We start from the raw sequence: 14,753 nt of genomic DNA on the forward strand, positions 1-14,753 counted from the left end.
TTCAAAGAGCTGACTTCTAACAAGGTCATGCTTTTATTAACTAGTGGTTTTCAAAAGGTGGTCTCCACATATTCATGGAGATTCACATTTGCCAAAAGGATATGTGCCCATAGACTGGGTGCAGTTATTTTCCAATAGCTTATGCAATAGGTTATGGAATCTGCAATAGGTTATGTCCAATAGTGCAATCCCTCTGGGTGAAAGTGTACTTTCCACATCCCATGAGCTGCTCAGATTCATCACTGCCCATTGAATAGTTGATGTTAATATGCTTTTATAATTAAAAAAAATGAAGAAAAAGGTTAGTTTACCAAAATTGCTTTTCATCTGGTAACCAAACCAGTAAGGCAGAACAGCTGTTTCTATTCAAGATGTCCATAACCATCTGATTTCTAAAAGCAAAAAAATGAACCACAAAAACACAAAGGGCCAACGCTCTGTGCTAGAAGACGGTATTTAACACACAGCTGCTGTCTCTGACTCATGAAAATAGGAAAACAGACTTCTGCCAGTGAAAGCTGTATTATGGGGGCAGATATAACCAAACTAGGCAACCACTAGACTGATGGTATGTAACTCATTGCTGGACAATGATGGAAAAAAGACAAGTTAGATTAACCTCTGCGGGCAATGTTTGAGCGATGCCCACTTTTTAAAAACTAATGCAGAACAATAAGTCATCTTAAAGCTCTCAATATTTTATGTCAGTGCTTTGGGCCTTGCCTTTTTCTCATCATCTTCTGTGGCTTTCTTGAAATCATGCTCAAAGGAGCTTGCCAGTTCATTGAAGAGCCCAACTTCCTCGCAATTCTTCAAAAAACGGGTTGGTGTTGGCGTCTGATCTGTTCAGGGAGCAAGATAAAGAGACAGCTGAGTCATAAGCTGAGTTTTTTACCACGGTAGCTTTCAGTCTTAATTCCTAGAACATTAAGGTTCCTGAATTCATACATCTCTACAATTTGTACTTTGCAGTCTTACAAAATACACTGATCTACTGAAGAGACAGGCAGGATAAGGGAATCTGTAAGAATAGGGTTTGGGTTTTTTGTTTTATTTTTTGTTTTTTGCCATTCTAAGGGTACAGGATTAGGGCAAATGAACATCCGTTTAGCTGGGTAAAAGTCTGCATTAGTGGTTCAGGTTAGGTGAAGCTGGTGAAAACATGGAAGCAGGAACAGATGTATATTTGAAGATACAGCAAGAAAATTCTATTAAAAATAAGATAATGTAAGCACTGAAAGAGGAGAGTGATAACTTATGACAGATTTCATTATAAGGAAAGTCAAAAGCTATTTTGTGGTCTCAGATGGCATTATCACATGATCTAAAAGACATGTTCTATAGTCTCATAAAATATCATGCGGCTTAAGCATGATATGCATAGCTACACCTAAACTGCTTCCTTGTTCCTTTGGAGCTGGGAAAATTGTGGCTGCCCAAAGGTTGGACTCTTACCTACCTGCTCCAATCTGATTAATGTTGAGGGTCAATGATATTCACATTCATCAACACAATGGCTGGCATCACTGGCATCATTCATGGCTTTGAATAAAGAAGTCAACCAACAACTACAGCCATTCCTCCCCTAAAGACTAGTCCATTAGATCAAAAGATCTATGGGACATCAATGATCATTGCTTTTGAAAAAAAATTCAAAAACCCTCCTTGATTCCTGCCTTACATTGTCTGTTCTCAAATACTGCATATAGAAATAATATCTGCTTTATATTTAAAGGTCTGAATATATCCTACATTAAGACAAAACAGGTATGCCTTAACAGAAGCTACATCCCTTAAAGTAGTGCCTCCCCTCCATATTTACAAATCCCATAATCATAATGGCAGTTGGCTCTGAGAATATAAAACCTGGAAACAAACACATCTGAAGTTTGGATGATGAAAATACAGCAATATACTATGGATCATCTGGGTTGAGAACATCTGAATGTCTATCATTATAGTTGTTGTTGCTTGCCTTCAAGTAATTTGTGACTTGTGGTGACCTGAAGGGGAAACTATTCCAGTTTTTGTTGCAAAATCTGTTCAGAGCTCCCTCTGAGGCTGAGAGAGTTGACTTGACGAAAGACACCTGGTAGGTTTCCAAGGCTGACCAGAGATTCATACTGTGGTCTCCAGAGCTTGCACAAGTATTATTCTGCAGAAACTGCTTCACCTTTTAAAGCTATGGCAAGGAAAAGGAACCACATAAAATACTGGATACTTAATATCCTGCTCAGGCATATGAAGCTTCATAAATTAACTACACACAAACAAATTGCTACACCAGTGTGGTGCAGTGATTTGAGTTGGAAGACTATGGTTTGAATTCCTACTCTGCTAGGAAAATCCACTGTGTGTCCTTGGGCAAATCAGACTTTCAGGCTCAAGGGAAGACAAAAGAAAAGCCCCTCTGAACAAACCTTTCCCAGAAAATCCAGTGATCTTGTAAACAACCTGAAAGGACATCAGTACCACTACCACATTTTTCAAGCTTATTTTCAAATCAATAATTTTTGCTTCCCATCTAAAGTGAAATGGGATATTTTCAAATTGTCATATACTGTATTCGTTTCAAAATTCCATGAATATGTTGGGAACTGTAAAAGGTGAGGGCAAAAATAAGTTGTGTGGGTACATGTAACTAAGATTCTGCTGATATACTAACACTAGAAAACCCAGGATCGCACATGAATCTTCTGTTTGGACACTACATTATTGGTGTCAGAGATAAAAACTGTTTTGTTCTGATTTGGAAAGACAAGATGTGTATGCTGATATTTCTACAACATTGCAAACGACAGGAGAGGAGTTCTGAGTGACTCATATGCTTGATCGAATAGCTGCTGCAAGAAGAATAAATGATGTGAATCCTGTACCCTTGAAAGGATCATTTATCAGCCCTGAAACATCCAACTGGGGTTGTCAATGTTAGATTACAAAAAGCATTTTCCTTTGGACAAAAGGAAATAAAAAGGCAGACAAATGCTCTGTTTTGTTCTAACTTCAGCTATTCAAACCCAGCATGTTCTCTTGCATCAACTCCTTAGTTTGTCATAAACTCAAAGAACAATAAGGATTATGCTCATAACACATCAACAGTTAGAAACAGCAGCTCCACAAAACCAGTGGACACTCCTGATCCTTTGGTACAGTAAACAAATAAAGAATTGTATTCTTAAGTGCCGCAAAGAGTCATTTTATACCAATGAAACCTCAATCCAGAGCACCATAGCTTACTACTTGAGCACATGCCATAATTGGATAAAGGCATGCAATAACAACAATGGGTAAAGACCCTTTCTTTTCTCAGATCTTGGAGTGAATCACTTCCAGTCACAATAGGAAATATTGTGTGATGTGAACAAATATTCCAATATGGTATAGATCAACATCCTGTACACAACCAAGTTATAAGGATTTTCAATAGGCTGTTTTATGGAAGAATGGCAAATGTGATCATTCTTTTGTCAGTGCTGCTATAAGGGAAGATGTCCCACCTACCCAAATGTTACAGGCTTTAGGCGGCTCAAAAATCCCAACCCATTTTCAGTCTAAGGTACAGACACCAAAGAAGCTACAATGTACACAGCACAGAATTTACACAGAGCTTGGAAAAACTGTTTGGACAAGAAAGCCCCAAACTGCCCAGTCAGCAGTGGCTGTGCTGGCTAAGGGATAATGAGAAATGTCATCCAAAAACAATTTTTCCAAGCCCTGACATTAACACAGGGATTAATTCTCAAACTATTTTTTAAAAATTCCTTTTGATAGCCATGTTTAAATATTTGCCACTCCAAAGACTAGGACACGGAGCAACCAATTCAAACTACAGGAAAGAAGATCCCACTTAAATATTAGGAAGAACTTCCCGAGCTGTTTGATAGTGGAATGTGCTGCTTTGGAATGTCATGGGGTTAGATGGGTGACCATCTAACGGGAGTGTTTTTATTTTGTAGCCCTTGGGGTCTCTTCCAATTCTATGATTCTATGGCTTGGTAAAAGTAAAAACAAAAACAAAAAAACAATTTCCTTCAATAATTGTCAGTTCTGCACCTTCTTGCTTCCAAGGGCCTAGAATCCAGGATAGTTGAGAGGATAGGAGTATATTCATCCCTGTTAACAGACTACTGCCAAACAACCAGATATATTTTTCTGAAACACCGTTTCTGGACTGCACACGTTGAGAGACCCACCTAGGTTTTGCAAAGGCACTCCTAGCAACAGTCAAAGTGCAAGATGAAGTTTCAAATTTATTAACTGATGGCCTAAAAGCTTGAGAGAATCAACACCTGGGACTAGGAAAGGAAGCTGAGCTCGTCAGCTTTTGTTCATTGCTCTGAAAAGAACATGAAGAAATGTGGAAAACCTTTCGCTGTAAATCTTTCACTCTCAAGTCACAAAACCTGACACTAATACATAAAGATCTGGAAATCTATCACTTGCCTTCCCCAAATCATCCCAGTTAAATGAAAGTCGCAACATAGATTGGACAGATATTACTTGATGCATTGGGCACCGAGTATTGATCTTACAGCTGGGTTGTATTAATATACTATTTTGTCTTAGCTGACCTAGATCACAAATACATACCTGCTATGATGACAGAATCTGTCCTGGCAGGACCGAATTTCAGTGTCATCTCATGCTTGAGTTTATGAACCGCCAAGTGGTCCTCATTTGTAAACCTCTGAAATGAAATGTTTGGGGGAGAAACAATAAATGAATAGACACATTTTGTATTACGCTGTGCATTCCGCATCCGCATGTAAAGTGAAGTATGAATGCCCCAAGACAAAGACCATATTATCATTCCAAAAAGCTAAGCAAAAAGAGAACAGGACAGATTGTAAGGGAACTCTGGGTGAACACATTTTCTCTTAATAGAATGGGGGAAAGCCACAAGTAGCAAATAGATTTAATAATAAAAAATTAAGAAGGGGGAAGAGCACATTATCATGTAGTTATGGAAACAAACCTTGGAAATGTGAAATACTGTCCCTGTAGCGCTCTGAAAAATGTGTCACTTTATTATTGATTAACAGAGAGAAAAATTATTTTTAATTGGTAATGAGGGAGGCTGAAGGCAGGATCTGTTTACAGCTTGAGTTGTGCTAAGCAGAATTGGCATCCACAAGGCTATTTGGTCCTCCTGTTTATGAACCACAATGGTCCTAACTAGGCCACATCATTGTCCAATGGCTGAAAATAGAGAGAAATGCAACTGTACATATGCTATGCTGCATATACATATGCTCAGCCAGTTTCTGGGAACTTACTGGTAAAAATGGACTTTCCCTACAAAATTACATCATACTTGTTTATTATTTGTCAATTAAAAGAACTCAGAAATCGGAGATCCCATCCATCTCCTTCAAACTGGGACAGGCAACTCTGTGTTTAGGGATGGATACTAATCTCCTAGTGAACTTTAAATGGCTGAAGAACTCTCTACTATGTACTCTAAGCATCAAGTGAGAAATTTCACCATGTTTTTGAACCCCTCTGAGCTGTTTAAAATCCCAGAGGCCTTCCTTCCCACCCTCCAAACAAGTAAATTGAAAGTCAGTGACTAATTTTCACTGAAAAAAGCAGCCAAATCCCTCTCCAAATTGATGAAATTTTGCTCTCGCCCCAAGAGAATGGTGGGCATTTTTGGTTAATTTTTTAAAATATTGGATGCCTTTGGGAAGCTTCAAAAGTAGCCTTAAGGGCTACAATGTCTTACATTATGCTCTATGCCAGCAGAAGAAAAAGCATATAATGAAACAAGGAAACCCCAACCCCCCAAACCTCTTTGAATTGATTTTGGCTCTTCTAGCATACTATAAAAGTTTCAGGCAATTTTTCTGGAACCATACTCCACGATTTCATACTGTCAGTAGCTTTGGCAATGCCTGGATATGACTTCGATTTATTACAAAATTTATATCGCATCCTTTGCAAAAAAGACCGGGCCAGCATACAAAAAGTCTACTGAAACCAATTTAACTCTTTAAAATGGTTAAACAGTAAAAGGTAATTTAAACAGTCTAAAATATACATTCAATAATATAATAGTGTAAAATAGGTTCAACAATTTATAACCATGCATAAATATCAATTGGATAAAATAATTAGACCCCCAAAGATTTTAATAATATCTCATGTTTTTGCTTGGTACTAAACTAAAGCCAACTGGATCTCTAAGAGAAGGGCATTCTACAACCAGAAGTCCTATGTTTTCCCATGGTATATTTTTGCCACTGGTGGGACATCAAGGTTTCTCCAACAGACAAACTTCAGAGATGCACATGAAGAGAGAAGTTATTCTACAAACATAGAGCTCCTAAATGTAAGTACATATCCAAAGTCCACAAAACAACAATATTTTTACTGAGCCAACCAAAATGGACAAAATAGTATATTATGCAAACTTTCAGAGCTTCACTGGCTTCTTCTTCATTAGGCAAAGGTGTTTAAAATGATACAGAAGGGGAAATGATTATGTGCGAATCACAGGCCTACGTTTTATCAAGATGTTGCTTATAGAATCATAGAATCATAGAGTTGGAAGAGACCTCATGGGCCATCCAGTCCAACCCCCTGCCAAGAAGCAGGAAATCGCATTCAAAGCACCCCCGACAGATAGCCATCCAGCCTCTGTTTAAAAGCCTCCAAAGAAGGAGCCTCCACCACAGTCCGGGGAAGGGAGTTCCACTGCCGAACAGCCCTCACTGTGAGGAAGTTCTTCCTGATGTTCAGGTGGAATCTCCTTTCCTGTAGTTTGAAGCCATTGTTCCGTGTCCTAGTCTGCAGGGCAGCAGAAAACAAGCTTGCTCCCTCCTCCCTATGACTTCCCCTCACATATTTGTACATGGCTATCATGTCTCCTCTCAGCCTTCTCTTCTGCAGGCTAAACATGCCCAGTTCTTTAAGCCTCTCCTCATAGGGCTTGTTCTCCAGACCTTTGATCATTTTAGTTGCCCTCCTCTGGACGCTTTCCAGCTTGTCAACATCTCCCTTCAACTGCGGTGCCCAGAATTGGACACAGTATTCCAGGTGTGGTCTGACCAAGGCAGAATAGAGGGGGAGCATGACTTCCCTGGATCTAGACGCTATACCCCTATTGATGCAGGCCAGAATCCCGTTGGCTTTCTTAGCAGCCGCATCACACTGCTGGCTCATGTTTAACTTGTTGTCCAAAAGGACTCCAAGATCTTTTTCACATGTACTGCTGTCTAGCCAGGTGTCCCCCATTCTGTATCTTTGCATTTCATTTTTTCTGCCAAAGTGAAGTATCTTGCATTTGTCCCTGTTGAACTTCATTTTGTTAGTTTCGGCCTATCTCTCTAGTCTGTCAAGATCGTTTTGAATCCTTTCTTCTGGAGTGTTGGCTATCCCTCCCAGTTTGGTGTCATCTGCAAACTTGATGATCGTGCCTTCTAACCATTCGTCTAAGTCATTAATAAAGATGTTGAACAGAACTGGGCCCAGGACGGAACCCTGCGGCACTCCACTCGTGACTTCTTTCCAAGATGAAGACGACGCTTTGGTGAGCACCCTTTGGGTTCGTTCGCTTAGCCAATTACAGATCCACCTAACTGTAGTTTTGTCTAGCCCACATTTTACTAGTTTGTTTGCCAGAAGGTTCTGAGGGACTTTGTCGAAGGCCTTACTGAAATCTAGGTAGGCTACATCCACGGCATTCCCTGTATCGACCCAACTTGTAACTCTGTTGAAAAAAGAGATCAGATTATTCTGGCATGACTTGTTTTTGGTAAATCCGTGTTGACTATTAGCAATGACTGCATCTCTTTCTAAGTGTTTGCAGACCACTTCCTTAATGATCTTTTCCAGAATTTTGCCTGGTATCGATGTGAGGCTGACCGGACGGCAATTGTTTGGGTCGTTCTTTTTTCCCTTCTTGAAGATAGGGACCACATTTTCCATCCTCCAATCTGCTGGGACTTCTCCTGTTCTCCAAGAACTCTCAAATATGATTGCCAGTGGTTCTGAAATAACTTCCGCTAGTTCCTTCAGTACTCTTGGATGTAGTTGATCTGGCCCTGGGGACTTGAATTCGTTTAGAGAGGCCAGGTGTTCCTGGACAACTTGTTTCCCTATTTGGGGTTGGATTTCCCCTAATCCTTCATCTATTCCATGTTGCTGAGGTTGAAGATGGCTTTCTTTTTGTGAGAAGACCGAGGCAAAGAAGTTCTGAGCAGTTCTGCCTTTTCCCTGTCCCCTGTCGCCATCACCCCATCTTCTCCTTGCAGAGGCCCTATCGCCTCCTTTTTCTTCCTTTTTCTACCAACGTAAGCAAAAAAGCCTTTTTTGTTTTTTTAATGTCCCTGGCAAGCCTGAGCTCATTTTGCGCTTTAGCCTTGCGAACCTTTTCCCTACAGGAGTTGGCTTTTCCTCTTGTCAGTTAAGATAATGTAGAGGGATGAAATGCAAGCAAAGGTCGCTCCCCTTTTCAGCCATGTGGGAGATGGGATTGAAAAATCCAGAGTTGCAAAATTTGCCATAGAAAAAGTAACTTCCCTTGAGAGCCAGGCTGTTTCTGCAAGGCTATCCACTGACTCAAAACCATGGCTTTTTGTGAGAAGTTCTGGCCAACTCATATCTAGCTGCTGTGTTTTACACTAGTTGCAGCTTTCAACTTGTCTTCAAGATCAGTGCTATGTAGAGCAGTTTGCACTAGTTTTTTTTGCACTAATATGGGAAATTATCAATTCATGAACTACAGTACAGAATTTCCAACCCCTGCTCAATACAGAATTTCCAAATGAAGCATCCTTAAAGGTAGCTATCAAGCCTTTTTATTCCAGAAAAAGAGATCCCACCTTCTCTGCCAAAACTGCTCTTACTGCCAAGAGGTTCCTTGCTGTAACTTTTGCCTTGCTGTAACTTAAAACCATTAGACCTGGTTCTACTCTCTGGAACACAGGAGAATAAGTCTGCCTCCTCCTCTGTGTGAAAGTCCTAGAGGAATTAAAGAGTGTAATCATGTCACACCACAATTTCCACTTCACCAGGCTCCTTCAACCTTTCCTCAAATGTCTTGTTCTCCATACCTCTTATCACCTTTCTTATCCTTCTCTGAACCTCCAAATTGTCTCCATCCTTCTTAAAATGAGGCAGCCAGAACTGAACACAGGACTCCCAACCAGTGTCAAATGGAGTGAAATTGTTATTTCCCTTGAAGTAATAGCCCTACTATTCTATTAATAATGGCTACCATTGCATTCACCTACTTTGCATTTACCTACATTCTGCTGGCTAAAATTCAATTTATGATCAACAATAATCCTGCTTGTTTATTTTAATGATTGTTTTTATTGATGTTGATGTTTTTTACTGGGATAATTGTTTTATTGCTTTGTTACTGTTTTGTTTGTTTTATCGGGCCTGGCCTCCTCTCCTTCGAGGAGATGGGGCGGGGTATAAAAATAAAGTTATTATTAACCCATCATCTAATGGTGCATCTAGACTAGTGGTTCCCAAAGTGGGCGCTACCACCCCCTGGTGGGTGCTGCAGCAATCCAGGGGGGCGGTGATGGCACCTATTAGGACACGGGGGCAGGGCCAGGGGAGGGGCGGGGCCTCTTCCCAAGTGCTGGAGACAGGGCTGAGCACCTGAGGTGCCTGTAAGGACACAGGGGGCGGAGCTAGAGGAGTGGGCATGGCTTCTTCCCAAGAGCCCGAGACAGGGCTGAGAATCTATACCTATCCTGAGGGCGCTTGTTGGGACACAGAGGGCGGAGCTAGGGAAGGTGGCGGGGCCTCCTTCCATGAGCCCGAGACAGGACTGAGCATCTATACCTCTCCTGAGAGGCCTTTTAAAACTAAAGGGCGGGGCTAGGGGCGGGAACAGGGCCTCTTCCCAAGACAGGGCTTAGCCTCTGTATACCTCCTCTGAGGCGCTTGTTAGAACATGGGAGCAGGGTATAGAAGTTCAGCCCCATCAGGCACTTGGGAAGAGGCCCCACCCACTCCTCTAGCCCTGCCACCTGTGTCCTGGCAGGTGCTGCAGGACAGGGATAGAAGCTCAGCCCTGCCTCAGAGCTCGTACCTCCACCCATTCCAATCCTGGCCGCCCATTTGTGGCCCCGCCCACCTCCCCCTCCCAGCCCTGCATCTTGGACTAGGGGAGAGGCTCAACCCCGCCCTCTTGAGCAGGAGCCACGCCCACCCCTCTAAGCCACACCCCCTTTCCAAGGGGCGCTGAGTAATATTTTTTCTGGAAAGGGGGCGGTAGACCAAATAAGTTTGGAACCACTGATCTAGACTGTAGAACTAATAGAGCTCGATACTACTTCAACTGCCATGGCACAATGCTATGGAATCTGCTGCACTGGAGACTAGGACTTGGAGCAATGGGTCAAATTACAGGAAAGGAGATTCGACCTGAAAATAAGGAAGAACTTTCTGGTTTAAGAGCTGTTCAACAGTGGAAGTCTCTGCCTTGGAGTTTGGTGGAAGCTTCTTCCTTGGAGGCTTTTAAACTGAGGCTGGATGGCCATCTGTCTGGGGTACTTTGACTGTGCTTTTCCTGCATAGCAGGGGCTTGGACTGGATGGCCCATGTGATCTCTTCTAATTCTGTGATACCTGGGAGTTGTCGTTTTACAAGGTCTTTAGTCTTCTCTGCCAAAGAGTGCTTATGCTCACTAAACTATAACCCAGAGAGCCAAATATAGACAACAGAGACAAAAGAAACATCTTTCAAATGATGTGGCCAAACTTTACACTCAGTAATATCCAGTGGGGAAAATTCAGACATTCCTTACTGTATTACCTGTATTATATCTATCTTTCCCCGTTTCTTTTTCTTTTTTTGATAGACCAGAACATCTGAAAGTATTTCTCCATCATTATGTGGGTAAGATGGGGACAGGAGTTTTGTCTATATTAAAGATATCAAGAGCTATAAATACCACCCTATAAGCACATGTGCAAGTCTAGAATTTTTAGTAAAAAACACCAACCCCCAAAACTCTAAAAAAATTATGTCAGAACCATATATTAACTTATCTAGTTAGGAGCCATGCCCTTCTGTTGATAAAGAAAGGTGAGAGCCTAGTAATCCATCTAGGGAAAACCTGAAAGAAGTATCATCTCTTTTACTCCATGGCATTACTTCTGAGACTTACTAAAGTTTTCCCTCTTCTTATCTATGATCCTTGACTTATCCACAGGTCGTATCAAAATCCACAATTTTGGTCCACAATCCTCTTTTCAAATTATACATGAGGTTGATTTATAAATAGTAATAGTAGGTTGGAAACTGAAATGTATTTCCATAACTTGACAGTTAATATGTTTTCCTTTCTACTGATAACTCTTCTTAAGTGCAACTTTGGAGCTCTGTTTAGCAAAACATGCAACATCTTATATAGACAGCTGTTATTACTTTAAGCTCTTAAACTGGGATACTTCCAAAGCCCATTTGCTATGATCCATTTTAAAAGCTCATTCCTTTGTCTTTCTCTTCAACCCAACACCTCAGAAAAAAATAAAAAATAATGGCATGAATTTTAAAGTAGATAGATGAATGAAGGCAACGTGAAAGCAAGTTATTTTCTTTGATAGTAACAAACTAAAGCATTTAGTAGCAAATCTGCCACATTCCAGAAGCAGCTTTAAAAATAAAATATTCAATGAAGAAAATAAAATTAAAATCCGCATCTACAAGTCTTCTTCCTTTTGACACCACAATCTGGCACTAAACAAGCAGAGAGGGAAAATTTGCTTTGTGAGGATGGTACGCAGTGGCAGCAGGACTATAAAGCATTGGAATTGGGAGTCAAGCGCATTTATTTGCCACTATGGAAGGATTTGTGGCATCAAGTTTTTAAAGTAAGTGCTGTGACACCATGCTATATTTCATAAAGGAGTGATAATGAGAGCACTGCCACATAATCATGGCACATCAAGATGTAAGCCAAGTCTCTCCATAAAGTACAACTCTGAAGATTGCTTGCATCTATTTTGATCTCAGCTATATTTGGTGCAATTTCACAAATTTTCTTCATGCTGTCGCATTCCAGAATCCAAAGATGTCAGATAGGAGTTTGGATGTGCATCTTTAGAACTATGTTGGCAGCAGGCCTTTGGGTGCCACTACCTTGTAGAATGAATGTAGTTTGAAGCCACTAACTACCGTGGCTTAATGATATGGAATCCTGAGAGTTGTAGTTTTACAAGGTCTTTAGCCATCCCTGTCTAAGAGTGGTGATTCCTCACAAAACTACAAATCTCAGGATTCCACAGCATTGAGCCATGGCAGTTAAAGTGTCAAACTGCATTAATTCTACAGTAGAGATGTACCCTTTGTTGGAGGTCCAGCCTGAGGCAAACACAGCACAGGCCACTCGAGGAAAGAGAGTTCAATAGAAGTATAGCTTCCTCAAAACAAGGCTGCTACAGAGGCACAAGACCCAAATCTATGCATTACAGAGACTATGGAGAACCACGATGAAATTGCCCAAAGCCCTTCACACTCTTCTAAACCACCCAGCAAAACAAAACGAAAGCTATAACAGATGGCTGGAGGCTACCCAGCTAAAAGATGAATACCAGGCTCTGAGCCAGGACACTCTTCTTTTATATTCTTGCTAATGGGTAGAGCATGCAGTATTTATTTATTGCAGAGTTGAACTCAAACTTTTGAGCAGGGAATTTGTTATGGGGTTTAGCCCACTTGCCCCAACCTTAGTTAATGGGATCTGGGATATTAATTACTGGACTCATGCCACACAGATCCATCCAACACCAACTCTGGAGTTTTTCTGGGAAATAGGGCTGCCAGATATCCCTTATTATACAAAACCAACATATATATTCCGTACTACAGAAGTTTGCATTTTTTTTTCCTCCTCCCTTTTCTAGTCACTCCAGCACGACTCTATGATAACATCCAGCAGAATTAGTTCATTTCAGTAGGGTTCACTTTAATCCACATCTTGTTTTGATGGTGAAGTCAAGAATGTATCTAGGGAGTTGTACTGTATCTGTGGATAACTATGGCAGGTCTGGTGATCAATTGTCCATCAGACTCTCCAGGAACTGCACAGGCTCCTTAAACTGCTAAAAAAACAAAACCCTAAGTGTGTTCAAAAGCACATAAATGTTTGTTTTTGAAAAAAAATTTCTTGTAGGAAGGCCTGGCAGTTATTCAAAAGATACTCTGAAGTTCTTGAAAATATGCAGGACAATGGTTTATCACCTTATGCCAGAAAATAGTGGGTCTAGGCAGTTTGAGAGCCAATAAAACAACCTTGTGGCCACACTTTATTCGAGCCTAATGTTCATATGTAAAATGCACAATATAATTAAAACATAACAAGTTACAATATATGAACTATGGGACTCATGGAAGCAAGCCAGTAGGCAATGGCTAAATTCTTATGAACAGGAAATTATAAATTCCTTAAATAATAAATAACAATCTAACTAAACCTCAGCATTCTGCTTGACAAATGATAGTATCAAGCAAAGAACGGTAACTAGTTTTGTGTGCTCTTACATACACAAATACCAACCAAAGAGCAATTCTCATAACAATCATATTGTTGGTGCATTTTCAATAGTCGTTATGGCCTCTGCCTGCATTGAGATCCTTCCAGATCATCTTAACTGACAACAGAAGTAACACCTGAAAAAATGTAGGCTTGTAATTATGTCTTAATATTTTTTTTGCCCTGGTATGGTTTTTTTTAACACGATGAAGAAGTCAATGAAACTTCAAAAGTTTGCATGATATGTTTTATACATTTGTATCACTGTTTTGTGAATGTTGTATATTCTGCTGCATAACAAATATAGCTGTCCCTGAATATTGGTCATTTTGGAGCACCCTTTCTTAACTCTTCTGCATAATGACTGAGAATAGGTCATATTGTGTAATACTGGTCAATAAACAAAGTTTAACTGATGTAATGTATTTGGTTAATCCTCTATGAATGAACAAGCTTTCAGCGTTTGCTGTAACACTGATAACAACTTAATATGATGACAGTTACTGGCTAAAATTTTTCTTTTCACACTAAGGAAATTGCTTTTTTATGCAAATAACTTGTGAAAGCGCTGATTTTTTTTCTGTGTGAAGCTTAGATTTTATTGTTTATTGTTGTATTCATATTATTTTAATTTTGTTTTATCTTTGATCTTGCACATTGCTTAGAGAATTCCACTTTATAACACAGAAATAAAAACTCAAACAAAATACCAGAACAAAATGAACCATCCAAACCAAATAGTCATAATTACTTATTTTACTTCTGCTGGATGGTAAACATGCAAAGGGAATGATGAATAATCTTTTGGTTGGAAAGAATCCGAACTGAAGCAAATACATTGAAACAACTTCCTTTTGTTTCCTCTCCAAGCCCACCATTTCCATTACTACTGAAACAGGATGTCGGTATCTGAAATGATTGGGGTATAAGATATACAGTGCCTTTTCAGATCAACCTTGGAGAAAAAAATTCAAGGAAAGAAGTTATTTTCCTTGCAATTTTATTAGCAGTTTACTGAAATCAGGAAACCCACAACTAGACGTGCCCCCCTGGGAAACAGGTTTTCAATGCATTTATGAGCAATGCAGAGTCTCAAAATGTTGCCTCATGCTTAAATCCTAAAATGTTATTTTTGGCTCTGTCAGCTTCAGGGACCCATGTGGATATATATGCTTTTTAGTTTCTTTAAAAATGTGCTTACATCCTGAAGTATGATTAATCCATGTTCTTCTGTTGTTATAAACTAAATCAG

General features: G+C 40.1%; 1 protein-coding gene across 6 annotated transcripts in view; it reads right to left on the minus strand.

Moving 5' to 3' along the window:
- Positions 1-14,753, minus strand: part of atf7 (activating transcription factor 7) — a 130,071-nt gene that overhangs the window by 28,763 nt on the left and 86,555 nt on the right. For 5 of the 6 annotated variants that reach the window (XM_062971612.1, XM_062971610.1, XM_062971611.1 and 2 more), the window contains 2 exons: positions 4,591-4,687; positions 724-842 (listed from right to left, as the gene is read on the minus strand). In XM_062971612.1, the coding sequence (XP_062827682.1) occupies positions 724-842; positions 4,591-4,687 (216 nt within the window). The remainder of the gene's footprint in view (positions 1-723; positions 843-4,590; positions 4,688-14,753) is intronic. The other variant, XM_062971614.1, reaches the window with a different exon arrangement.

The sequence above is a fragment of the Anolis carolinensis genome, chromosome 2, assembly GCF_035594765.1.
Source record: "Anolis carolinensis isolate JA03-04 chromosome 2, rAnoCar3.1.pri, whole genome shotgun sequence".
NCBI lineage: Eukaryota > Metazoa > Chordata > Lepidosauria > Squamata > Dactyloidae > Anolis > Anolis carolinensis.